Consider the following 27828-nt stretch of genomic DNA (forward strand, 5'->3'; position numbering starts at 1 on the left):
GTTTACAGGAGCCTTTGTGTGCTGCCTCATTGCCACGTGGATGATAAAGGGATGCAGGGCAGGAGGTGATGATTGCCAGTGCACACCTTCTGGGTGTGTTGTGCTGCTCATATTTGAAACATGCAGTTCTCTCACCACACCTTAAAGATCTGTTTTTAATGGCTCTTAGGAAATGCTGCTGCTTGAGTAGGACATGCAGCCTAAACTAGAGGAGTGCTGATGGTTTCTGTGAGCAAAGCAGAAGAGCACACAAGATAAAAATCTTCTTTATGTGCTTAAAACCTTTCAGTGCTCTGTATGGTGCATGTTCAGTCACCATTCTACATAATTAATTGGTCACAACAGATAAGCAAAACAGTTGTGTCTAAAGTATTTTCATTTGTTATTCTTTTATCTTTCAAACTGCCATGTTATAAATGTTCCTGTAATGCTTATTTTATATCTTAAAATAATATTTTTATGATATGTTTTGATCTTAGAAAAGCAGGCAGGGACTGTTTAATTTCTGGATTTAATTTTAGTAATTTAATTTCAAATAAGGATAAATCATACAAAATTCCCTGAGAGCACTCAGGGGTATCTTTTAAATTATTCTTTTAAATCTTCTCCTTGGAATTGTCCTTTCTTTGGAGGTGGCAGTCAGCATGGATAGTGCTGTGAGAAAACTGAACCAGTAAGTAAAACTCCTCCTGTATTTACTTCTGCTGTAAGACACAGTTAATTAGGGATGGGGAGTTATCTCTGCTGCTTCTCTCATGATGAGGAATTCATTCCTCTGCATCTCTTAGCTATTTTTTATCTATAATTCACTGTTCTGTCAAGTGCTACACATTGTTGCACTGAAGATGTTTGTAATTAGTGAGGTTTTTAATATGTCAGCTGTAACCACTCAAATGGGTTTTGTATATTGAAACTGCAATCAGATCACACTCTTAAGTCCAAAGGAAAAGCTGAATAGCAAAGTATTTTGGGTCCTTTTAAGTGCCATTCCCATGGTGATGGGTGTGGCATAATAACCTAGATTAGAGCTTACTAAAATGAATGAGTAATAAAATCTGTAATGAGGTGGGTATAGCATGAGCAGGCATCACTCAAATTTTCCCACAGATTCCTGTTGGCATAGTCCTCGTGTTTATTTACAGCACTTGGAACACCAAAAATATTTTTAAATGCTCATGCACGTCTAAAAAATCAAATCTCTGCAAAATATTCGGAGTATCAGTCAGGTGGGAAGTTGTGTCCTAAAAAGATCCAAATTTCTGACTCTTAAATTTTTATAACCCAATTCACAGCGCTCAAAACGTCAAGAAAAGAGAAACAGCTGAGATTCTAGAAGATATCTGAAAGACGTGGTAGCTGCTAAAAATAATTATTTCACTGCAAGCTCTGTGAGGCAGCATAGCTGGGGAAAAAAAAAAAAAAAGAAAAAGAGAAATGAAGAGGAGGAAAAAGCTCCAATCTAATCCAAGTGTTTCAGTTGCCATGGAAGCCCGTAGCACCTTCATTCTGTGCCATGGCTGTGCTGCCCCTGGGAAGGGAAGGGAATGCCACTCAAGATTGATGCTGTTCCTAAGAATACAGTGCAGAGTCATTGCTACATTTTGGGGGGTGGGAGGGGATGAGTCAGAAGGAGGAATTGGTCGTGATTCCTGGAGTAGCTTTTAGAAAACAGGATGGATTTAATAGCCTGGTAATTACTGTGTGACAATTGGACACTTCCTAGACTTCAGACAACTACAGCAGCAGAGATGTTACATAAGGTTTTTTGCAACATGTGTTTAGTTGTCACCCATGACTGAATGAACATTTATTTACCCCTTCTTTAGAATTCAGCACTCGATAGGAACAAAATCCTTCTGCTTTGCTTCGCTGTAGGTGAGAATTCAGCTTTTATTGCTATTTACATAAGTGCTAGAATGATTTGCATCTTTATTAATAGACTGGTTCCTCAGTTATCAGGGAAATGAAACACTCATCAAGAGGAACATTATTGTTAATTTAAGTATCTTGTTTAAACCAGAATGCAGAAAGGATTCTTTTTTAATTTGTTCAAATACTGCTCTCCATTGTTTTACCCATGTTAGAGTAGAACAAATAATGTAAAATTGGATGACAGCTTGTCTTGAGTAGCTCACCAAAGAACATGGGTTTGAAGAGCTTTTTCTTTTATTGCTGCTGGGTAGTCTGGCTGACCTGGGGAAGGGAAGCAGTAAGTACATTAGCAGTGAAAAGACTTCTTGCAGCCTTTACAGAAAAACTACAGAAAATAGTGCAAGTGCTGGGGTTTTTGAAGCAGCACTTCTGAGATTAAAAAAAAAAAAAAAGCAATTAGCTGCCTTTTCTGTAGCAGATGTGACCACCAGTTCTGTATAGGAATTGCCAGATGTGCATATTGAAGAGATCGTTCAGATGGAAAAAAAAATCTTTACTCAGAATTCTCATACTTGGGTGGGTGAATACATCCCATTGAATAGAAAATGGATTTCTTCTGTCAAGAGATCCTTACATTCAGTTCTTAAGGAACAACATTTTAGCTCTTTAGAAAGCTTCAACAACCTTGGAGCCGTCACAAATCTGAAAAAGTGCAGAAACAGCTGCAACTGGTGTTCCCACATTATTGAGAATTCTAATTTTGAAGTGAGCCTTGTACTTGGGGCCAGGATGCCAGTAGTTATGTTGGCATCCTGAATTTCTCTGGAGCATCCAGCAATTCCTGTTCTCATGGAATTATGAAAATGCCTATATATTATTTGTTGACTGATCTGATCATGCAGATCAGAAAACAGCTACCAGGACTGGAATCAAAGATATTCTGGCTTTCAGTCATAGCCAATCCTGTGCAGGAGTGTGGTTTATAGTACCAGGATCTTTTATTACAATGATTCCTACAAATTGGCTGTGCCCTTCGGGTGCAGACTGGTACAGAGAGGCTGTCAGCCATTTCCACCTGGGAGGAACTGAAGCTGCAGTTGCTCCAAAGCTACATTTTCATGGTATGAAGTTGATTCTGGTCAAAGAATGGATAACAAAATCTCTTTTTTTCCTACAGGACTACAGGATCTTGAAGCTGAGTCTGTTCAGTAGGAAATTACTGGAAAAATAGTGGCACATTCCCTTGATCTGTGTGACATTCTCAGTTCTTGCCTTCATCCAGGATATTTTTACCATAACCTTGCAAGGGAGTGAAGCATACTATTTACAGATTTAAATATATTTTATCCATTATTTCCCCACTGTTACTGCACCCACATGATGACAAGTTCTACAATAACAGCACAGAGTTGCAACTTCTAGTTTTCATCTTTAAGCTGTCTTGTAGTTGCTGTGCTGTGTCCTAGATGCATCAGTCTGATATTGCTTATACAACTTTAATGCTGTGTGCACTGAACTGCAAGCATTTGAGATAGACTTAATGGTGGCAAATTAACTGAGAGACAAAACATCAAATTAATGATGGAGAGTGATAGATACACTTAAGAGAAAAACCCATTCTACGTTAGCATCAGATCAGTACGGAGAGCTCAAATCTGCACCACCAGAAAGAGACACAGAAGTTCACCACTGCAGCTCTCAAGCCAGCAGATATTTGAGGCAAGTGTTCTGTAAAGTTAGTACAACTCTCCAGTTTCTACCCTTATTGCAATTTTTGTGGGATTGTTTCCCTAGCTAGGGGCTGCAGGGTCATTTTTTAAAAAAGCAATCCTTTGCTGGCTCTGCACTTCTGAATACAACCCAATGTTTAAATCCTGAAGTCCTTATTCAGCGAAACTTTTATCAAATTTTGCAGGGAGAAAGAGGGGTGCCTGTACATGGATTCAAATTCTGTTTCACCATATACTGGCCATGGCAAGAGATTGTGTTTAACGTTTAGGAAGTGAAATTCTAACAAACATTGCTAAATGCTGATGTAGTTGAAACCTGTTATTTGGGGGAGTGCATCACACCATTTTGTGCTTTACCATGCTGGATTAATGCCAAAGAACGAAGCCAAAATGAAACACAAATTGTAATCAGTCTCCAGCAATGGAACTGCTTTCTCATCACCCTTTTGTTCGAATGGCATCATGCAGAAACCCAACAAGCTATGAGACTGCAAACAGGTTTGCTTTGTGAGGAATTCAGCGGTGATGGGCCAGCTCTGGCTGGGCTCCACTGCCTGTTTATAACAGGGGAAGAACTGGAGCAGAGCTGTTTGATTCAGCCTTGAAAATCGGTATTAAATTGTTGATGATGGCGTAGGAGCTGCTGCTCCAGCTGTTTGAACTTTAGCAGAGGGATAACGCCAGCTTCCAATGTGTTGCTTCACAAACACAATGAAAATAAAAAATATTCAGTACTTTGGGATAATAAATTTCTGCATGATGAATTTCTGGGCAGCAGGACAAAAGGAAAATGGAGCGAAGCAGCAGACAGTGAAGTTATTCACCCACTAGAGCGATGTGCTTCACACCTCCCCGTCTGTGCCCACCCTCTCCCCCTCCCACCCAGCCGGGCTGTGCCGCAGCGGCGGCTCCGGGACCACCGGGCGCGGCGGGGTCACCCCGAGCCGGGGCACAGCCGCTCCCTCCCCCGAGCTGCGGCTGCCGCGGGGCGAACAAAGCGGGGGGCGGACAAAGAGAGAGGAGGGGGCGCGGGGAGCTCGGGGGCACCGCCGGTGCCGCTGCCGCTGGTGCAGTCCCCGCCCCGGCGGGCGCAGACGTTGTGCCCGCCCCGCTCCGCCTCCTGCGAGCCGGGGCGGCGCCGCTGCAGAGGGGCCGCGGGAGCAGGAACAGGAGCGGGAGCAGCAGCCGGAGGAGGCGGCGGGAGCTGCGCTGGCGGCGGGGCCGGTGAGGCGGCGGAGCCGGCGGTGGGGGGGCCGCCCTGAGGAGCGCGCGGGGCGACGGCGGCGCCTGAGGGCGGAGGGAGCCGCGTCCGCCGCCTCCCGCCTCGGGGCCTCCGCGCTTCCCGTCCGGGCGCCGCGCTGGGCGGGTCTGAGGGCGCGGGGGTCGGTGCCGAGGGGCCGTGAGGGGCAGCGGCGGGGCCGTGAGGGGCGGCGGCGGGCCGGGCCCCGGCGCTGAGGGCTGTTAGCGGCCGCCGCACGTGCTGCCCGCGCCGCCCCGCAGCGACCGCTCCGGCGGGGGCCCGGCCGAACCCCGGCGGGACGGGGCGCTGCGGACGCGGGGCAGGCGCGGAGCAGCAGCGGGACGGCCTCGTCCCCCTCAGCCTCCGGCGTGGTTGTCCGGAGCGGGGACACGAAGGTTGGATCGCAGCCTCTGCTGGAGTCTCGCTGAGGGAAGCTGCGGCGCTGTGCTGGCTTAGTGGTGGCTTGAGCGGCTGATTCTGAGGGAAGAGGTCTGGGTATTCCTTATATCTCTTGATAAGCGCTGACCTGCAATTCCCTACATTTACATACGGATATTTTACTAATAATCTACCTTTGGATTTGTGGATTTATTTTTATGGCCGCTGCCCATCCTCGCGTTGTTATAAAATCTCCTGGTTTCCAGGTGAGCTGCTCTGGCATCCCCTCAGGTGGCTCAGGAGAGTTCGCTGCCATGTTCCAGGCAGTGTGGGAGCTGCGGGATTCCCAGGCACAGGCGCTGCTCCAGGCCCCTCCTGTTCCCGCTATAGTGCTGTACCTCAGGCGATGCAGTGCTCCCTTTTCTGTGCCATAGCTGTCATGGGGCACAAGGTAATTGGTACTGTTACTCACAGGGTAATGTGGCTCCTGCTGCATAAGAAAATCAGCAGTTAGTTTTCCCTTTCATCTTGGTTTGGATTCTGTGCTTTAAATAATTTTTCAAAATATAAACAAACAAAAGCCAACACCAAAGAAATTTTCCAAAATAGAGCTCGGGGAGGAAAATTTACTCTGTGATTGTATATGTTGATGATTAAAAATATGACTGTGTAATGAAGACTTGTTCCTCCCCACCCCTTCATTTACCCACTGTGCTGAATGGGCAGGGTTTTATAGAAGTTCACAGGTTGCTTTGAGATCTTTGAGCAGAAGGATTTTAAAACATGTGATACTTGTGTTGACACGTAGGAAGAAGAAAGGAAAAGAGGTACAAAAGAGGAAGTGCCTCGATGCTGGCTGCTTTGCAAAGAAAGAACAGAAATATGCATTCTGAATGCAATTCTTTATTGAAAGTACAGAAATGTGCACTCTGAATGCAATGTAAATTTGAAACTAGCAACGGCAGAGAGTGGTTTTCCTGAAGTGTGTCCCTGTGCACCTGCTGCAGGAGTAGGAAGATTGCAAAGTAGATACTGTGAAGGAAAAGTAAACACCTCCCCTCCACCCACAGCAGCATTTCTTATTCTAAGGAAAGTTTAACTGTTCATCTTTTACATGCTGAGGGTTGTTAGCTCTTGTTGAAAAATGACAAGATGTCAAGGTTCTTTTCCTGCCCAGTCCTTATATACATGCTGGGAGATTTTTTGTCTGTGCTTCAGTGCATTAAAGCTTTCTGTGTACTGAAGGGAGAGGGATGGGTTGTCTGAAGCAGAAAAGCTTGGAAATGTAACCTTAAATGTCCATATCTTTAGGGATCAAGAGGGAGATTTTATTTGGCAAAAAAGAGTTTTACATAATTTGTATGGTTTCCCTTAAAGAGAAGATCTCAGCTTTCTAGGGAGGGCAGAACACCAGCTGTCTTGTAGGCTCATTCCAGATAAATTCTGTAGGGAATAGCAGCATCTTTGCTCGTGTGATTACACTGTAGGAAGGAGCAGTGCTCTCTCTGCTGATTGTTACAACTTCCTAGAGCTCCTGAAGATTTCCTGTCTGACTCTCAGGTTGTATCTGTTTGCCATCTTCTGACTGTGGATAGCCAAGACAGCCTTTATTTACTCAGCTTGGGCAGATTGCATAATTCCTTTAGTGTTCCTCCCTTTATCTTTTAGCCCTGTTAAAGTTTTTCTTGGGAGGGACTGAGGGTATATCAAAATAGATCCTCCTTAAAAAGAAATAGAGAGCTCTGCCTTGCCAATATGATTTTTCAGAGCTGCTTTTCTTTCTGTTTCTAAAACACTCGGGTCAAATGTTAACTCTGTATGTTGAATGCAAGATTTCTAATGTTTGAACATGACAGCCATGAATGAATGCAGCTCTTGTTTAATCCTTTGGCATTCCTTAGGGACTACTGGCTCTGCTGGCACATATAAAGAGTAACTCACTGGAATCCTTATTGGAGCAGCATGTTTGGAAATGCCTCAGATGGATGGTGTTTTGTTATTTCATGAAAGGCAATTATATACTGCATTAGCTGTAATCTCAGCTGCTCTCAGCCCCATGCCAGTTTCTGCTGGGGCAACCATTTCGTTGGTGTTGACCAGCAGAACTCTGTCAGCAGCTCCCTGATGGTTTAAACACCTCCTGCTTGTGCAGGTGTCTGCCCTCCACATCCCTTTGTTTTTGCAGAGTGAAGCTACACTCTCACTGACCCTTAGAAATACCCACAAATCTGGTACTGGCTCCTGGCCCCCAAAAGGCTGTGAAGGATTCAGGAGATGTATCTAAGGCCAGGCTGTACAAGTTTACGCTTTAACACCAACCTGAGTTTTTCCATGTGGAACATCTCATTAATTATTTGTACAAACTCATAAAAATAGTACCATACATTCTTTTAATTTATAAGATACATCTTCACTGTTTCCAGAAGTACCAGCATTAAAAGCTATTAATTTTCCCTGATCCTCATAATCTTACTGTCTATATTTTTAGCTTATTATGAGGGGAAATTGCAAGGCAGAGAGAGAAACTCAGTATTGTATAGAATCAGCTTATTTGACACTCATTCTGCTGCTCTGCTTGGCAGCAGCATCCACTCAATCACAGCAATATTTATCTAAGTTCCGAATTTGTGCTTCTCCTGAGCTCTCTGCCAGCCATGCAGCAGTCGTGGTGCTAATTTCAAAGGCTAAGCTATAAAGAGACAGCTGACTTGATGTTTTCACCCAGTGTGAAACAGTTACAGTTTCACCCAAGTCTATCAAAATTAAGTCCTTACTATAAAAAGCAGCATCTTTGTTTCAGCTGCTTCAGTTGTAATTGTGTTAGGGAGAAGCCTTTGTGCCTTTAAATGCTTTGGGGTTTGAGGCTGAAGGGAGATGGTATTTTCTTTCTCAGAATTGAAATTGTAGATCCTAAATAACTTAAACTTGAGACTCTGCTATTCCAAAGTCATCATTTTATCCTGATTGCACCTACTGGGATGACAGAAGTGCATTATCATCAACAGAAGTCAGTGTGGACAGTCAAACAAATTGTTCTTTCTCTTACTGAAATTTAAGTATTTGGAGAAAGACAAGAATTTCCTGGGAAAAATGTAAAAAAATTAGTGATGATAATGGGCTTACCAGAAGAGGTGGCAATTATTTACTTAGTTGGAAACTTTCTCTACACCTCAATCCTCGTCTCCTTCTGTAGGGAATGATGTGCTGGGAAGGGAGGATCATGTGCTTTCTGATCTTTTAATAGACCAGAGCAGCAATGTTTTTATAATCTGTGTGCACAGTGGCAACTTGAAGTGTTAGAGTTTGCATCATATTAACAATTATCAGCTCTTCCTGATTAATTAAAGATAGGCAGAATCTTTTTAAAAGGTCTGATCAGGCTGTGTTTGAAATAGCAATAGATTGAGAAAAAAATTACTCACTAATTGCTTGCCTAAAATAGTTTTTTAGACATCCTCTGATTTGTGCTTCATATTCAACAGTCTGTGTTTCAGTGTTTTTTTACTGAGGATCCTGAGGCATTTGGGAATCTGAATGAGCAGAGCAAGTTCTAGAATGTTCAAAGAGGGTGACTTAAAATGTCCTTGATGCAGAATTAAAATCCATAAGCAGAGCTGAAGCTTTGATGAATTACCTTCTTCATAGCAGTGCTCTAATATCTGACTGATGGTTTCAGGTCCTAAGCCTCTTACTATCTTTGATCTGATTCATCTCCTTAGAACAGTTTCTGAGTTAGAAGAATTCACCCCGCCTTTTCCCTTTCCCTGGCACGTGCTGGGACAATCCTGTTTATACAATTTGCAGCAAATATCCTGCACTTCCCAAGGTGGAAGAACAGCCTTGTATCTTATTTAGCAATTCCCTAAAACCAATTTTCAGTGGATTTGGGTCTCATAATGGTTGCCTTCCTAACTATATTAAGTTCAAGTTTTATATTATCTCCATGTAAACTGATAACCTGCTGCTGTCAAATATATTGATGGCAAATTTCCTTCAGAAATCAGTTGTTCTAAAGGTACTGGGAGAAACTCAAAACTCTTTAAACACAAGTCCCCCTCCTCCTGGTTCACCTGCTTCTGTGAAACTTGGAGGAATAGGATTTATTCTTACTAGAGATCTCCTGCCTTTTATTTTTATTTAGTTGAAATTACCCAGCAGGTCAAAATCAAAGGAGAAATACAGATTTGTGTGCAGGCCTGGCTAATGTGGAAAGATGATCTAAAAGTCTTTGGTTCTGAATACCCTGGGATCTGTGAACTCACGTGGAGAACAGTCATCTCTGTGGTACAGAAATACAACTTCTACTATTGATTTCAGTTAAGAAAAAGTCTGAAGTTGCTGGTAGAGCTGTAGGTTCCCATGTCCTTAACAAGGGCCAGTGCTGTGGGGCTTTGGGATTCCTAAACATTCTTCTCCAGTCCCTCTCAATGTACAAGACAGAGGGAGCATCTCTGAGATTTTAAGGAAGCTTTTAAGGGATTTGCTCTTTGGAGTGAAAACCCAGGAGCTATTTTGGGGATGTCCTTAGCCCCGGGGCAGTGGTTGCATGGTGGGATGAGTGCTGACAAGGCTGAGTGTTTGTGTTACAGCCCTGGGACTGCTCGGAGATCCCTGCCTGCTCCTGTCTCACTAAACACACACTGCCTGCCTCACACTGAGGAATGTTTATCCAAACCAGTGCCCTGGAAAAATGAATTGGAAGGTTTTTCAGGCCCTCTGCCACTGATAGGATAGCTCTGTTTCAGTTTCTGTTGGTTTTTGCCGCTCTTCCTTTGAGGTTGAGTTCATCACATCAGGGCCACTGTCAGAGGAGCTGTGTCATCCCTGTGGGCAAACTTCCCAAATTCCTGCAGGCTTTGGGCTCATGTTATTATGGCAGCAAAAGCAAACTGTGTTTGGGTTAGACTAAAGCCCTACTAAAATCTGCATGCAGCAGTAATTTCCTGGAGTTATCCTGGTATCTGCTGCGAAGGCACTTCAGAAGAGCAAGATTTTCTGTTAATTTAATAGTTATGCCTGGTTAAATTAAGTAGAGATGCACTTCTTCAAGAGTCTGTCTCCAGTAAAATTCATATTTATGTTAAAAACCAAAATATAAGAAATTGTGGCTTTGAGGTTCCTGTAGGATAGTGCCTTTGTGAAGGGTTGACCTCTGGAATTCCTGTGATGGTTATGTTGGATTGGGCTGGAAAGCAGAATGTTTTAAGGATCCTCTGTAAGTTATGAGATCTTCTTGCTTATTTCCTTACAAAATTTTTATTTCCTGTTCCAGTACCTGCAAACAACAGCTCTGAAAACTCTGGATTTTGTTTGTTATTTTCTACCTGATCAGCTGAGTTATAAATGCAAATTTTTTATACCTTTAAAAGTGAGGTACAAAACATTGTGTTGATGTGCAGGTACCAGCCCTCATGTTTTGATGTTGGCACAAAGCAGAACATAGTAACCCAAATAAATGTTTTCATGGCACTTGCCATAACAAACATTGAATTAAATAATGTCTTTTCTTCTAGTAGTCGTGTATCTGAAGGCTATATTCAGATCATAACATTACTTGAGTAATTGACATAAAAATCAATGGTTTCTGGAAGACAAAATGAAACTGAAGCCATGTTTTTAAATGTTCCCTTTCTCTAATTGCTGTGTGTTGAATGAGTAATCAAATATCGACTTCCAAATGCCAACTCTTCTTGTATTGACATCTTAAATTCTTCATTCTGTTTGCTTTCTGTTTTATATATAAATTCTTTCTTCAATTATATATGAATTCTTTCTTCAATTATCTTACTTTCAGTGTGGCTGATACCTGAAGATGCCTCTAATTCCAGTGTAATCCCTGAGCAGTGCAGTTAAAACCTTGGGCAAGCTCAGATGCTCAGTTTGGTTTAACAGTGGCCTCAGTGCAGAGGCTGTTGCCGCAGTGCCACCACAATTTGCTGTTTGTGCCTCTCTTTGTTAACAAATGCCTACGGTGTTTTCTAGTGTGGCTCCGCCTGAGCTTGCTGCCCATTCAATAAATGCATCAGAGCTGACAAAACACATGGAATTTGCAGTAAGTCAGGAGCATGAGGGTCACAGAGAAGTTCATTTGCCTTTTCACTGTCTGGCTTCAGTGGATCAATGCAGAGAGACCTGGATGTGAGTTCATTGCTCCAAAATTGTTGTATTTAAGTAGGGAGTGGCCAGGAGTGCTGCATCACTCCAGAGAAGCTCTGTAAAGTGAGAACATGAGGGTTTCCAAATCCATCCTTCTGGTTTAGCAGCTTGTAATTGGGCAGGGCTGGCTTTGAAGCTGAGTGAGACTTTTACAGTGGACATTGTGTGCTCTGGAATATTCATTTTAAATGTAATCCATTGCTTGCAGAGTGGTTATTCAGACTTTTTGGGTGCCCAGTAAGAAACTTCTCCAATAGACCCAGAATGCAGCAGAAGGGGAGTCAGGATTAGGAAGATTTTTGTTCCAGGTTTCAGCTTCTCTTGTGCCCCTTTGCTCCAGAATTGTTCCTGTGAGGATGCTACTGGGTATGTCCCAGTCTGGTCAGTTTGTGCAGCTGCTGTGCAGGAATTATCCCTCAGAACTTTCCACAAGTTTGACTCTGATCTGGCTCATTCTTGCACACAAAGAAATGTCCTCCAAGAGGTAGTAAGCAGCAAAGAGCAGTGCAAGGAGAAGGCATTGATTTTGTTCAAAGCCAAAATGGGGTTGTATTTTTAAATCAGGTATGAATTTCAAGAGTTTATCAATTCAACTGAAACTATTCAGTGCTTTTATAAATATATATATGACAGGAGTGTAATAACAGCCCAGGAGACTGCAAATACAATTTTTGGAGCTGTAGGAATTAGATCTGAATCATAGAGAACATATTTATGTGCTTTAGTTTTAAGACTGCAATAATTTTAGGAATTGTGTTCATAGCTGTGTAGGGTCAGAGCTCTTGGAGTAACTCGTGGACTGGAGGGGAAATCTTTCCAAGTTCAAAATTCCAAGTTACTTTCTCTAAACTCCAGATATTTGAGGAATGATTCACGAGCTCCCTCAAGCTTGGCAGCAGCAGCTGGACAGCAAGTATGAAACAGGTATTTGGGAAATGCTGTTCAGGCAGAGATTTCAAACAGTGCTTCTTGTGCCGAGTTTGTTTTTCTCTCAGGAAGCTGAAGTTACTGCATCATGGTGGTCTTTGGAATATATTTTCCATTTAGCTTTTCTACAAAAGGATTTTCTGTTTTATTTTGGTCATTTTGCTTTTCCTCATGGTATGGGAATTTGTTTTTAGGTGCTTATTTCTGACTGCCACATGTGATAGTCTCAGCTTATAGGGCCCTGTGAGATTTTTCAGCAGTTATCTGTTCTACCAACCCCTTTAGAATATTTACTCTTTATCTTTTAGTGTGACTGTTGAGATGTGTTTTGCAAAGCACCTCCTCTATGCTCAGCACAAATAACAAATCAAGTGGTCTCTTTTTGAGCTTGGAAATGCATTGGCATTGCAAGGCATTTTCCAGCAGTATTTTGTCTATTAATGGTGTTAACTAAGTTAAATATTAATCTTTTTAATTTGAAGTGTTTTGAAGAACTAGGAAAAGCTGGACTTAATTATCTTAGAGGTCTTTTCCAACCTAAACTATTCTGTGGCTCCACTGGTACTCCTAAGTTCTTCTTGTGACTACAGGGTTAAATAGAGTGAGCTGAGGTTTTTCTCCCTATGTTCTTATTTAATTTAGTTCTTTTTGGAACTAAAATTTACTATTTGTTGAAAATAGTCTTGAAAGGAATGTTGGACAGCTGCTTTCTTTTTGTTATAGGAATTCCTTTTTTTGACAGTTGGAAAATATTCTGCTTTTGTAATTTTGTAATTACGTGGCTACATTTTATTTCTTTATTTTTAATATTAGCTTGCCAGCAGAATTAATATCTATTATCACATAGCACATTAGATTTATTTTCTTAAACCAGTAGTTCCCAGCTTGTTGCTTGATCCATGCAATACTTAGAGGTCTTTAAAAGGTAAATGAGAATAACAGTCTCATTAATCAGTTAAAATTCATATTGTGTGTAGTCATATATTTCCAATAATGGCACAGGTGCAAAGCCTGTGCTTAAAATACCTTTTTTATGCTCAGTTTTGTTACTGGTAGAACACTTCAGTGGAATATATTATCAGAGGCTTTCTGGACCTTTCCTTAGGTTCTTGGCAGGATATTTTGGGACACAGTAATATTTTTGTCTATTGGTTATAAGGACCCTTTTTCAGGAGAGCTAAGCCAGATTCAAGGGAGGAAAGAATGAATTGAGACAAGCAGTGAGCTGCTGTCTTTTATGAGAACTGAAGTGAGATCATTGACATCTGGAGCCTGTTAGGATATGTTGGAGTGTGTAATGCTTAAAATCACTTGATGCAAATTTATGTGTTTTGTGAGCTCCATTAGGCAATGCTGCTCCAAAGGCCCTGTCCCTAAGACCAAAATTTGCATTTTAACTATTGCAGTGAGGCAGTCATTTATCACAAAGTGTTGCCTATAATATTAGCTTTTATTTTGCCTGAATTAAGCTACAATTTCAGTAACTCTGAAACCAGGACAGGAGGGATTGTGTTACTTCTGGCCTAGTTGAAGGCCTGTGTGTTGAGAAAAGCAAATGACACAGCAAATATATAACCCATGACTGTGGAGAGCAAGATTAAACTATGAATGAGTACCCCGAGCCAAGAAATGCAGGGGTAGAACATTCTAACTTTCTGTTGAGCTGAGGCTTGTTAACCATCTATTAATAAATAATTAACTGAAACTGGCAGAGTCTAATTTGGGTGGTAATGCAGTGTGTGCTTGCTCTTGCTGTACTTGTCCCTGCACAGGGCAGTTGTGGTGGGGCTGGAATGGTCTTTGGGGGCCAAAAAAGAGGTGATGTGTGGAAAGGAATGGCAGAGTTCTGGGGAACAGTTCCACCTTCCAGGCTTTAGGAGAAATCTTCCTTAAGGAGGATCCCCTTGGCCCAAATTTCCATCAGTTTGGTTTTTGGCACTGACTGTGAACTAAAAAGGACTGAACATGATGCTTCCCCTGTTTCTGTATTTGCACAGAACCCTTCTTTATCTTGAACAGTTGTTGTGTTTCATGGATTTTGATGGGTTGAGGAAAGTAAGGGAGGTGAGCATGGAGATTCTGGAGTTGGAGAAGAGGGAAAAGTGCCTGTGGCCTGAGGAAGCGGGCACATTTGTAAGAGAGAAAAAAAGGCTTTTCAGGCCCTTGGTGTGTAAGGTCAAAGTGCAGTTTTAGAAGATTTTTAAAAGGAAAGATGAGGAAATATGCAGAGTGATAACTCTGCAGGCAGGTGGGTGACAAACTTCTGGCAACACTAGAAAAAAAACGGTTCAGAAATCTTCCCAGCACTTCATCATTTTGATGGAGCAGAGCTTAAATTGTAAGCAAACATAATTACATCCAAGGTGGTAATTCATGCTTTTTAAAATATAACATTGTTGCAGTCTTAGAAAATGCCTTGAATTTGGCCTGGCAGGTCTTGAAATAACATAGGGAATGTTTCACTTTGGTATTTAGGTTCACAAAGCAGTGAATTGATTTTTAGGAACTCTCATTAATAATTCATACTACAGAAGGGATAAATCTTAGGCTGCCACACAAAGACAGGATTGGTTTATTCTCCTGAGTTCTTGCTGCAGCAGAGCTGTCTCTCCTGGCAGGTTTGTTTTACCTGTAACTGAGTTCTGAGCTCCCAGTTTGCACCCCTGGGCACTGGGAGGCTGCAGCTGCCCAACTTTCTGTCCTGGCAGGTGCCAGAGTGCTGAGTAAAGGGCAGGACTGGGACCTGCTTTGTACTTCTGGTTTGACGTGTTCTGAGCAAACAGCTGGGCAAACTCGCTGCGTGCCCCTTTCCTTTTCCCCTTCAGGTTTTTGTTGAGGTGTGTGCTGCTGCTGTTGAAGTGGTGTAGCTGTTCTGGCAGTGCCTCATGTAAAAGTCAGCACAAAGCCAAGCTGTGTTCGCACAGAATAGTTTATGCCTTTGAAGGGAGGGGAGAGCAGTCACCTTAAAGTTCAGCTTTGAATCCGCATTCGAGGTAAAAAAAAATACAGATTTTTCATTAAAGATGCTGAAGATGCATTAACGATTCTGAAGCTTTTAATCAGAAAAAAATTGCCTCTTGTGGCAAAACACAGTTCCCTGAAAAGCTTCGAGCTGGCTTCCAAGTTCTATCCTAGCAACGTTGGGAAGAGTCCCTGCTCTTAGCTGGGGCACCGGTGGGGACTGCGAGCTGAGGTCACAGAGAGCCGGGGTGGCTCTTTGCTTTTCACTTGTCATCATGTAACTCTTAAACAATTTAAGCTTTTCAGTTCCAATCTCTTTGAAACTTTATTCCTTTTATCCTGAAATTCCTGGCTGTCTTGATTTCTGTTGCTGTTATTTCTCTAGTCTCAAGTTGGTTTTGTTGGGATGTTGCAACACTGGAAAAATGTGACTGAAAGCAGTTGTGCATGTGCAGAAGTTAAATCTATGTGTAATGTTAGCTATGCTGTTAAGGGCTTTGTTTTTCTTTCTTAAAATAGCCTTTTAGTTTAAATCTGAAGATAAATACAGCAGCATTCAGCAAAGTGAGTTATTTTGATGATTTAGGTTTTAATAGGATATGGCCTTCAAAAGATGGGGAGCTGGAAATGCTGCTGGTTGCTACTGGAAAACATTTTTTATAATGCATTTTATAGACAGATTGTGTATATATAGAAATCCCTTCTGCAGGAATTAACACTGATCTTTGCTCATATCTGATCTTTTTATATACAGGTTTATTCCAGAGTTGAAAAAGCTTGAACAATATATTTTCTCCATGTTTGGAAAAAGATAGTTGCTACAGACAAGGAGGATAATTGCAAAAAGATGAGTATGTTAAAACCAAGTGGACTGAAGGCTCCTTCAAAGACTATCAAGCACGGGAGTACATTGCTCAAAACACCTGCACCTGTTGCTGCTGGTAAGGAATAGTTAAATGTCTTTATCATTCCCTTATTTATCTTCTGACAAAAAATACCTTGCATGCTTTAGTATACACTATTTCTACTCTTTCCACCAATGTATTTTTGCTTGTATTTCAGATTTTAAAAAATTACATGTAGAACTTGAAAAAAATCTGAAGGTTACTAATTGGAAACCAAGCAATTTTCCTCAAACCTTGTTATGATGGAAATGCTTTGGGAGTTTTTGAAGTCAGACCTGTGATTTTTACGAGGTTTTTACCAAAACCTTCCTTAAATGCATTGTGTCTCTGTCCTTAGATTCTGAATTCTTTTTTTCCAGAGATTACAGCATTTGCACAAGAAAATGAGGAATTGTGATCTCCTAATTAGGGACATTGTTACATTGAATCTCAGTAAAGATGCTCTTTGGAATATCAGTGTATTTAATTCCCGTTGTTTCTTATTGTGCTTTGATTCCAGCTCCAGCAGAAAAAGCAGCTCCCAGTGAGAAGACCTCCAGCACAGCCCCTGCAGATGCACACGAGGAGTTTGTGGACGATTTCAGGGTCGGGGAGCGCGTTTGGGTCAATGGAAACAAGCCCGGCTTCATCCAGTTCCTGGGAGAAACGCAGTTTGCCCCGGGGCAGTGGGCAGGGATTGTCCTGGACGAGCCCATCGGGAAGAACGATGGCTCCGTGGCTGGAGTCCGCTATTTCCAGTGTGAGCCCCTGAGGGGAATATTCACAAGGCCATCCAAACTGAGCAGGAAAGTGGTGACAGAGGATGAAGCCAACGGTACCCAGACAGCTCACGCTTCCAGAGCCACCTCCCCAACATCCACATCAGCTGCTAGTGCAGTGTCCTCATCCACTGCTGCACTTCCCCCTTCAGGAATTCCACAGAAAACCCACCTTGCTGCTAAGGAACATGCAACTCCTTCTCAGATTAGCAATCTTTCCAAAACTGCCAGTGAATCTATATCAAACCTCTCAGAAGCTGGATCACTAAAGAAAGGAGAAAGGGAGCTCAAACTTGGAGATCGAGTGCTGGTAAGACTTCCCTGTCTGCTTTTGATTGATTGATTAAAACTTCTGCTAATATTCAAACTTTTCTGCCATTTCCTTGGTCAAGATAAGGTACATTTATGCTCCAGCTTTCTTTGTCTGGGCTCTTTTGTAAACAAGCTCTTTGCATGCTGTGGGAATATCTTGGCAGTACCAAGATAAAATGGTTATTTTGCCAGGTTTTAATCTATTATGTTTTACCACTGTTTAAAACACAATGTTGTGTTTAACAACATATTTGTAGCTTATCTCTCTGTATCTTCGAGGGCTCTAGTCATCCTAAATAAAACCCAAGAGTGTGAGATTTCCATGCTGGTCTTCTGCCCTGTCCAGGGCTATATCTTTAGAAAGCAAATACATCAATAATTGATTGTTCCTGAGTGGTGATAGGCAGGAACAGAAGCAGTCACATAATGCCACTGATCAGCCAGGAATTACGTGTGCTCTTGGGGATGTGCCACATTACTTGGCTGCCCTTCCTGAATTCAGACTCCTAAATGCCAGTGTATCGTCTCACCTTTTTAAACGGAAGTTGCTCTGTTAGTTTTAACATTTTAAAAAAATTAATGTCAGAAAACTGGTGGTTGGTTGTGTATGTTGTATTCTTAATTTAAAGACTGTTTGTATAGCCTTTGTATATAACTGGAATGATCCTTGTATGCTCACAAGATCTGTGATCACTGTAACAGAGACCTGATTTTAGGTTTCATTTACTCAAGTGAATCATTAAGCTAAAGATTTCTCTCTCTCTTATTTTGATACAATCTTTTCTTATGTATGATATAATTTTAGACTTTCCATTAGGCAGGTGTGAGTATCCTGGCATAGAAACATTTCTGGGGTTACTGTAAGGACATTATATAGAAAAAAAATCCCCCCTGGATTTTACTGTTTGTCCTGCACTGCCCCACCAGAAAATAATTCTGCAGTGAAGGTGGATTGATATTTTAATGAAGTTTGTTGTATTTTTGAAGGAAGAATTTGCCTCCCCTTTCTGTTTAAGAATAGCTTAAAACACACAGGGCCAAGTTGAAGAAGGAGACAAAGGTGAAGTGAGGGCAGGGGTTGGCTGACAGCTGGATTTGGGCTGAGATGTGTTTTCTTGGAGTGCCAATGGAAACAAAGATTTGTGGTTTATCCCTGGCTATTTCTGTCAGAGACTGAGCCCTGTTGTCCTCCAAACAACATCAGGGCTTTAACCACTTGTTTGCCTTTTCCTCAAGGACTTTTGTGAGCCTTTGTGGGATGTCCCTTCTGGGAGAATCCTCTGGTGCTGTGAAGGCATTGCTCTGCCTTCCCTGTGTCTAATTAGTGCAAATTGCAGAAGCAGCATATCCCAAGTGCCACAGTTTGATAATAATAAGGTCCCAAATTGTTAAGTAGGACAAGTTAAACTTAATATTTCATCCTCTCTACTACCTCTGTTTGCCTGAAGTCTTCCTAGTGAGTCATGAAATTGTAGTTTGAGGTTTTGGGGTAATTCCTGGCGCAGTATGTTGGTGATGCATAACTATAATTTCTATACCAGTATAAGACACTCAGGAATGTGAATGTTAAAGAGGCAGGATTCTTGTTTACTCTTTTTTAATCCTTTATGATCCAATGCTAATTATTTGTAGTAGATCCCAGACTCTGCTGTCATGTCTAATAATAATTCAGATATAAATATCTTAAGTGGCCAGGTTAGTTCAAATGATCCTGAGCTTGGCTGATTAATTGATTCATCTGTTAATATATTTTTCCCTGGCACTGAACTCCTGTTCAACACTGAACTGTAGAGTTGAGGTGTCACTGAGTAATTCTGGGAGCTGTCCTCAGGGCTTCCAACCAACACCAGTTGTTGGGAAAGACCTGTCTGTCACTTGTGTCACTTGCTCACTCATTTCTGCTCCATCAGAGGGACAAATTCACCTGGCCTGCTCCACATCTCTTGAATTTTATTTATATTCACAGCAGTCCCTTCTCAGTAATACTTACCAAAGAGGATGAAGGGCTGGGTGGAAGTTGCCAGTCCCACCTCAGCACAGAATTTCACCTCTAAGTGACAATGGGGTGTCACAGCCATGTGGTGTTCCAGTCTGACCACACCATTGCAGGGCTGGAGGGGCTCAGAGCTGCAACATCCATCAGTTCTTGCAGCTTGGACCAACTGCTGTGAGAATGTTGTGAAAGTTTTTTTGTGATTATGGACCTGAGGAGAAACAACTGTGGGGAATTACGGTTTGAGAACAGAGAGCCTCCAGCAGCACAGAACTGCAGTTCAAAACAATGCATTCATGATAGACAAAAGCTCATTTGGGAGCCCTATTAAAACAGCTAATTGGAAAATGACATCCTGAAGGGCAGATTCATAGATGGGTAAGGCCCAGCTCGTCAGCCAAGATTACATTCCAGAATGGACATCAGATGGCCTCAACTTTATTGATCTTAGTGTGTGATCTCAGGGTGTGGAATGAAGCATTTCAATCTGTTCTTTTTTTTTTCCTCTAACTTGGATTCTGAAATGTCCTTAATAGGAGTTACCTTGAGTGGATCAGTTAAATTACTTAAGTTTCTTTTTATTGGTGGTAACTGGCTGGTTTTGGATGATTAAAAAAAAAACAAAAAGGCAAAATCTTACAGCTCTTTCTGTCTGTCGAGCCTGAATTAGCAAAGAACAAGAGGCCACTCAGACAGTGTTTACTAATTCACATCTCAACTTTTTGTGTTACACAGATGCAAATTGGGCACAAGTTTGAACCTGAAATGTTGGGTTCAATTTCAGGCTTTCCCAGCAGCCCAGCTTTGTTGGAGCATTCTCCTATTCCTGCAGAGGTGTTAATACTGCTCCTCTCCAGGAAAAGCTGTCACTCCTCAGGTTTGCTTCTGCACTGTCCCAGCAGTGGTGCTGGGATGAGGTGGTTTCATGAAAGGCTGTTAGGAGCAAGGAAATCTTGAGGAGGTGATTAAAAAAGCTCCAGTGTATGGCCTGTATTGTTTTGTGTGAAAGGAAAAGATGCCTTAGGCTTTTTTTCTTATTCCTTTGATCTCTGGTGGTTTCTCCAGTCTTTTGTACATTTTAAGTTAGAATTACCAAATGCTAATGTCCCATATGAGAGTCCTCCCAAACTTCTACAGGAGAGCTAATGTCTTCAAAATGTAAAGGGTTAGTAATAAAGGAAGCTTCCAGAGAATATATTATTTGATTATGAAGACAGGTACCCTACAGATCTTTCCTTAATTCAGATAACATTAGGAAGAATAGAGGTTACATACAGATTTGGGACACTTATTCAGAGTTAAAGAAAAGATATTCCAGAAAAATAGAGAAAATTTCCAGAGGAAAATAAAACCAAAAAAAAAAAAAAAAAAAAAAAAAAAAAAAAAAAGGAGAGAGAGAGAAAACAAATTCCACTGCAAAAACCAGGTAGGGCTGTGAGGTGATCTCCTGTGTATTCCCAAAACCAGGCTTGCTCAGAGCATCTCATGTGAGGTTGTGCTGAACAGTGCTGTAGATTCAGAGATAAAAAGAGGCAAAACAAGCAGCCTCACTTTTTCAGGGAGCAGAAAAACCTCTTTTCCCAAAAGACCTTGGATATTAAAAAAGACATTGACATCAAAACAGACAGTGCTTCAAGGTATTGGATATGTCAGCTGTGGGTGCCTGCAGAAAAATACTTACAACAATCAGCTACAACCTTTCCTGGTTTTTCCCCTCAATTTGAAGAAGACATTTCCAGGCCATTAAATTGAGTTGTAAACATCAGAAAAATAACTCATGGTAGACATCAATGCCCGTAAGGGAAATATAATAATTGTGGAGAAGTTCCCATTGTCCTCTTGTCTTAGAAGTTCTCTTGCTTGAGATTCCAGAGGAGTCAAAGCAAATCAAAAGCAAATCAAACTGAGTGAATACACAAGCATTCACTGAAGTATTATAGCCCTAAATGGATGTTCTAGTGGAAAAGGATCTTTAGATTTCTGTAGTTTACTTCTCAAAGTTGATTAATTGAAACAGCACCCTGTGCTCTGCTGTCTTGGGAATCTCTGATGATAAATCTGTCTCCCTCAAATCCCAGTTATCTGAGCAAGATTGTGCTCAATTTTCCTTTCACTAACAGGAAACCAACAGTACCTTGTGATAGTATTTGGAAATGTTGAAAATATAGATAGATAAGTTGGATATATCAAAGAATTGTGGTTTATTATATGTAATTCACTATTCAGCTTTTCATTCGGTGCACTAATTTCTTTTACTGAATAAAAATAGGGCTAAACCCAAGAAGAGTTATTAATGCAAAGAGTAATTCAAACAGCTCTGTATTAGGCATCATTGCCATTCTTAACATATGATGTATGTTCTGGAATCTGGATGTGATTTAACAGTTAGAATGTTAACTCTGGCCAGCCTGATCTTGTGTTTGGGGATTCTGTAACACAGGAAAACTGATGTGGAAATCTGCACTTCCTTCACTGTCCTCATCCAGCCTTTCTGGGGTTAATGACACAGTGCCAGAACTGCAGTTGATTTTTCTGCTGAAAATCAGGCTCCAGCTTCAGCATTTGAACCTGCTCTGAATAAGAATTCCTGTGCACTAAGTGCCAGTGGAAGTGCCGTGCTCGGTGCTAAACCAGAGGGGAAAGAACAACAGAAAACCCATTCAGAAAACAAATTACTTTCAGGCTCAGCCAGTTTAGGTTTCCTGTGTGAGCTGTGGCCAGAGAACCTGTTTGCCCTGGTGTTGCACACTTAGGATTTCTTAAGAGCCCAATGCAAAGTTGATTTTAAAAGCAAACAAACAAACCCCCCTGAATTACCCAACCAAAACAAAGCTTGTTAACAGAAGAGAGGAATCTGCTTCATGTGACAACTGTTGCCAGTACCAAAAGTTGAAGCAGCTTTGACAGCGTTGTCAGCTTTTCCCTGAAGGGACCAGATGCTGTATTTTAAATAAATAAATAAAAATCTTATCAACCTAAGGGGCCTTAGGCTTCTCAAGGGATTAAAGTGCTTTCATTCATTTAACCAGTTACAGCTTCATCACAGTCTGCCAAATCTGCTGCTTCTGGGGCTGAGCTGTAAAGCTGGAACTCGGCCTCTGTCCATATGGTCACAAAAAGATGCAAACTCAATTTACAGGCATGTGCTGATGTGGCCTTTTTGCAGAGTTCTTCCTGTGCATGAGTGACATCTCATTTCTCTTTATTCCCTGTTTTACAGAGCTGGCTGTAAGTTTTACTCCGTGCTTTGTTGTTTCTTCCCAAGGTCTTTGGTGCTGGAACAGGCAGGGGCTGATAGGAGATTATTGTCAGATTTGTTTCCACCCATGTAACCTATCTGCAAGTAAACATGACGTGGGGCTGTCAACTGATTACATTCCAGGGCTCTGAAAAGCAGCCAAGGGAAAAAGAAACTTCACATGTAGAGAGGAGTTTCTCCCTTCAGCATTGTCATTGTGGTGTTTTTCAAGTTTTCTTTTTCTGGATTTTACAACTTTCTGAATAGAAAATGCACTTCTGAGCTTAGTCTGTTTAAAAATCTATGACAATATTTAACTGTTATGAGAACAAATATTCATTGGCGGTGTTACAGTTAAAACAGTGCAAAAATATCTGGCACAATGCATACAAGGATGGAAAAGGAAGAAAAATTTGGAAGTTGGCAACGTGTGAGTGGTTTGTGCTCTCCTGGGGCTCTTCTCGAGCCTCCTCCATCAAATGTGACAATTTTAACTGCTCAGTCACACTTTTGCTTTATCCTTGAGCTGAGGTGGCTGTGAGGTATTTTGATGGCTTTGTCATGTTAAGTCAAGGATTAAAGTAATTCTTATATTTATGTATGTCTACTTAGGCACAGGACTGTGGATCCTGTAATGTGTGATGTAGATTAGTTGGCTAAGTGGCTGCTACAGCATGAAATCCATGAATGAGAAAATACCTTACGGGTAAGGGGTATCCAAAGGCTTTTATTGCAATTCATCATCCAGGTGATTTTCCCTGTGCAAACCTCTGCTTTCTTTTAATGTTAGTTTTAAGCATTTTTCAGAACATGGCATTACTTATCTGCTCACAACTAAGGTGTCAAATTTATTTACAAGGCACTAGTCATATCTGAGTCACTCTGTTTTGGTAACTCCTTATTTAAATTCAAATTGCATGGGAGTTCCTGGGCTGTAATGGCAGGGACTGGTGACTCCCTACATGCCTTGGTAGTAGCTAATTCCTTTTTTGTGTGTGGATTCCCTGGCTGCCTTCCCCTCTCCCTGCCTTCCCAAGGGGGAATATCCAGGAACACGTTGTCCTCAGTCATTTCAACACAGGATGGGAGAAGGAACAGTTTATTTACTTATTTTAGTTTTTGCTCTTTTTTTGTGGTGGTGATGAATTCACATGTGGCTTTTGTAGTATGGAATTGCTGTTAGGGTTTGTTTTTTTTTTTTTGTTTCCTTTTGAGTTGGATAAATGAATTGAACCTCACTAGCACATCAGTTTTAGTTACTGAACTGTTTTCTCTGGAAGTGAAGGACTGTGTGATAGCACAGTGTGTATCTTATTGCACATGAGGTTTTTTGCCCACTTTGGCCATGCTTTTGAACTTGCAAGTTGACTGCAACCAAATTGGGTAGAAATGGAGAGGTTTCAAAGCAAATCCTTCCAAGTTCCATGGAAACAGCCCAATAGAAGGTGGAGGCTCTGCCCACCAGTTCTGGAAAAGCTACAATTTGCCTTCACAGAACTTTGCACGTCACAGAATCCACATGATCAAGGTTTGTCTGAATCCTGTTCCAATCAGTGGAAACAGCAGAAGTCACTCTTGCATTTTTAGGTAGTGAAGTCACTCACCCATAACATCCAATGCCACCGAAAAACTGCCCTCGTTAATCCTGCTACTCCCAGAATTGCTGGGTTGGAACATCTGAATGAGGGAGGCCAGTTTAAAGTCTGGGAGATGTTCTAGCACTGTTCCAGTTGTGCCTTGATCCAGTGTTGGATGTTGTGTAGGTGTTTTTGAAAGGAAATAAGGTAGTCTAAAGCAAATACCTAATATCTGTCTAATCTCAGCAAAAAGGGCAAAAACTGACAGAGCAAGCAAATGTTGACAAACTAAAACATGGCAGTTTTGTCAAACACTTTTGCTTCCTTCTCTGAAACTATAGATTTAATGGAGAAAATGCCATTATGGAGTTATGTGGTGGGATTATTATTATTTTAAAATCCTAAATACTATCTAACAGTCTAGCTTCAAAATTACCTCTTGACTTCATTAATAGATCTAAGAACTCAGTATATTTATAACCTTAGTTATTTGAAAAACCTATTGGAATTCAGCAGAAATTCAGAACACAGCTGGAAGATGACTTAAGCAAGAGAAAGTATCTTGCAATAAAAGATTTTAAGAACTTATGGTGCTAATGTTCAAAGGGAAAAGTGGAGGTGTCTTGCTTAAACCTGTGTGTAGCTGCATGGTAGATGCTGCAGAGCTCTGCAGCCTTCCAAAACAAAATATAATGAGAGCCAGTGGCCAGAGGCCACAGTCAGATTGGGTTTATTTGAGATTTAAATATGGTTGAACAATGGAGTGATTAAGTATGAAAACAGCCTGTCAGTGGCAGCCTCTGGCCAAAATCCAGTCCGGGTTTTTGGTTTTGCTGAGTCCATTCCAGACTGGCGAAAATCCGTTTCGGGTTTTCCCTTTTGCCGAGTTTGGGTGGGTTTTTTGGGGTTTTTTTGTGTCTTTTTTGTTGTTGTTGGGGGATTTTTTGGGTTTTGTTTTTTTCTGTGTCCATTCCAGGCTCTGGCAGAAATCTGGTCCAAGGCAGAATTTTGGCGCCCAATGTGAGGCTCAAGGGCATCGAGAGAAAAAGGATGAAAAAAGGAATTACACTTCTTAACCTAATTTTTGTGTGCTGGACATAAAAACCTCTTTAGGTGTCACCATGTGGTCCAGCTTACCCTGGTTTGGGTAGCACGTGGTCATGGCTGTATTCCTCCAATGTGCAGGCCCTTATCTAAACATGGGGCCTGTAACCAAGGCTGCTGTGGCTGATATCCAGTTTGCTTCATGGGTGAATAAGGTGAGGAATTCATGGATCTTTAACTTCCTCTGGAAGGCAGGCACATGGATTCAGAGCTACCACACACTAAATGTATGTTTATGGGGTTACTTTAATAATGGATTTACTGTGAGGAAATTATACCAGGGGAAATTTTCTCCCAGCCCTTTACCAAGCTCTTTGGGTCTGCCCCACCAGTTTTTGAAGGGTTCAAACCTTCTCTAAATGCTAATGATATCATACAGTGCTTGGTGGTGCTGATTTGCCTGTTCTATTTAGGACTTGGGGCCAAATCCAGTCCAGGTTTGGGTGTGTCCTGATGGATATCAGCTCTGCTGCAAAAACATCCCCACAGAAATTAGCTCAGTGCAGTTCCAGGGTTAATTACAGATGGAACTGGATGAAATGTAAAGACCTGCTCCATGAGAACCAGAGGAGATGATCACTTTGTCCTCTCTGGCCTTGAAGGGGTGAACAAATCAATTAAACAGAATTTCTGTTGCCAGCTGGAAACAGTTCTGCTAAATCTGGAGAAACAAGAGGAAGATGATTCTGATTAGAACTTGATTAGTGGATCCCAGGTGTTTCAAAGGCTCTCTGTGGCTGGGTGGGTTTTGCTTTTCCAAGTGCTGCACACTGTGGTGCTGAATTGTCCTGAAAATGGAGAAATAACCCAAGTGATGCTTTCAGGAGTCACCACAAGTTCATACTCGGGCAGAAGGGGAGACAGAGCAGTTGTTATTCACCTTTTACCTTCTCTGGGCAGGTTTGAATAAGTGATATTGTTACACTGACAATGTTCAGACCCTGCCTGTCCTCTTTTCCACCAGCACAGCTGAAATCTCTGTTTCTTCCTCCTGGATTACACTGGTTTATTTGTTTCCTGCTTCTCCTTATCTTTAGAAATGTGGCTCCACAAAGGTTCTCACAAGGTCTGACGTGTTCATCCCCCTGTCCTTTCACCAGGAGCTTTTTAACCACTTCAGGTTTCCAAACCCGTTTTGCCATTTCACTTTACCTGGCAGCAAATTAATGTAAGCTCAGGTATAATTGGATAAATGGAATTTAATCACTTTTTGCATGTGTTTGACATAACTCTAGTGAGTTCCAAGCAAAATTCCTCACCTCACCATGACCTGCAGTCTAACCTAGATTCTCTGGAGTATTACAGCTTTGTGTTTTACAGCTTGACTCTATTGAGTGTGGGAACTGACTGAGAAAACGTCTGGCAGTTCTTTTCTCAATCCATTATTTAGTGACCTGCCTTAGCATGAAAGAAGGTCATGGAAAACTGTCTTTCTGGTAGTTGTGCTCTGTTTTTTCACAGACCTTTCGGAAACCTTTTAATATTTTTCCCCTATTTCTTCTAGAAATGGATGGTTTTTATTTTAGTTCTTCACGCAGTACTGGGAAGTAGATCTGCTGGCAAATGCAGCTGGTTTGGGGTTGGGTTTTTTACCTCTGTTTGCTGTAATTCTCACAATTTTTAAAGATCATTTTTCTATAACAGACGCTATACTCTGTAACTACAATTCTTTTTTCATGTTGATTGGAACTGTTGAGTTTAATAATGTCAGGATCTTTTTTCCCATTTATGGCACTATTAAGTCTGTATATGTACAGCAACTTCCATCATGAAAAGCCTTTACCACACTGTCTTGTACAGTAGCACCTCACATTGTACTACCAATTGAATAAATTATTATTATTTTCTTCTCAAGGCAGGTGTTGTCACTTGCAGGTACTAATTGCAGCTGGAGATAAATACACTTTTTGGGAGAAATGTCTGTGAATGATTGGGAGCCTTCAGTAGTCTCAGGCTTTATAAAGGAGGACTGACCTGTCTTTAAAGCTGAAATTTAGAAAGCTTTTGCTTAAAACTGAGCAAAACTGCCCATATAGACCTTCACTGATTCTCTGAGCATGTTACAGCCACAGGGTGCTCCAATTCCTGCTCTTGTAAGGACACACAGAATGTGCAGAGAGAGAAATGTAGTAGCTGGTTATTCAAAGAAGCTGGACTGGGTTTGGAAAAAAGCAGAAATTCTTTGGCATTCTCCCTTGAGTCCTGTTCAAAATAACCCAGTACCATGGTTACCAGAAGAGTCACTTTGCTGCTCCTCCTGGGAATCTGGTGTTGAGCAGCCCCATCTGCTCTGGGACCTGAGTTCCTGCATTTGCTGGCTCCCACCAGGCCCTGGGTCACTGCAGGGGCTGGAGCAGCTCCAGAGGGTTCTGGGCACTGCCAGATTCCTCCAGGTTGTGTCTCCCAGTTTGTGGTTTGAGTGTGGTCTCTTCATAACAAACTCTTCCTATTTTTTACATAAAGTGTGGAAGATGAGCAGGGCCAAGGTGTGAAACAGAAAAGGATGAATATTCTGCACAGAGTTTAATCTGTGCTATCCTGGAGCCAGCATTGCTTCTCTAGAGGTTGATCTGCAGTGTGAGTTGGAGGGAACAGATTGCAGCAGTTTTTCCTGTCCCTGGGAATCCCTGCATGGATTTATCCTGTTCCACCACGGTGCTTCAGACACCTCTCACCT

General features: G+C 41.7%; 1 protein-coding gene and 1 long non-coding RNA gene across 8 annotated transcripts in view; both read left to right on the forward strand.

The window, feature by feature from the left end:
* Positions 1–630: 630 nt before the first annotated feature.
* Positions 631–4314, forward strand: LOC121364943. The gene is made up of 3 exons (XR_005956933.1): positions 631–673; positions 1827–1875; positions 3050–4314. It is a non-coding gene; the product is annotated as an uncharacterized LOC121364943 (long non-coding RNA).
* Positions 4315–4738: 424 nt separating this feature from the next.
* Positions 4739–27828, forward strand: part of CLIP1 (CAP-Gly domain containing linker protein 1) — a 62233-nt gene continuing 39143 nt past the window's right edge. For 4 of the 7 annotated variants that reach the window (XM_041488465.1, XM_041488468.1, XM_041488469.1 and 1 more), the window contains exons 1-3: positions 4854–5331; positions 16019–16205; positions 16669–17237. In XM_041488465.1, coding sequence (XP_041344399.1) covers positions 16112–16205; positions 16669–17237 — 663 coding nt within the window. In that variant the 5' untranslated portion in view covers positions 4854–5331; positions 16019–16111. Of the gene's footprint in view, positions 4827–4853; positions 5332–16018; positions 16206–16668; positions 17238–27828 lie in introns of those variants that run through there. The other 3 variants (XM_041488470.1, XM_041488471.1, XM_041488466.1) reach the window with 2 other exon arrangements.

The sequence above is a fragment of the Pyrgilauda ruficollis genome, unplaced genomic scaffold, assembly GCF_017590135.1.
Source record: "Pyrgilauda ruficollis isolate IOZ18807 unplaced genomic scaffold, ASM1759013v1 scaffold9, whole genome shotgun sequence".
Classification (NCBI taxonomy): domain Eukaryota; kingdom Metazoa; phylum Chordata; class Aves; order Passeriformes; family Passeridae; genus Pyrgilauda; species Pyrgilauda ruficollis.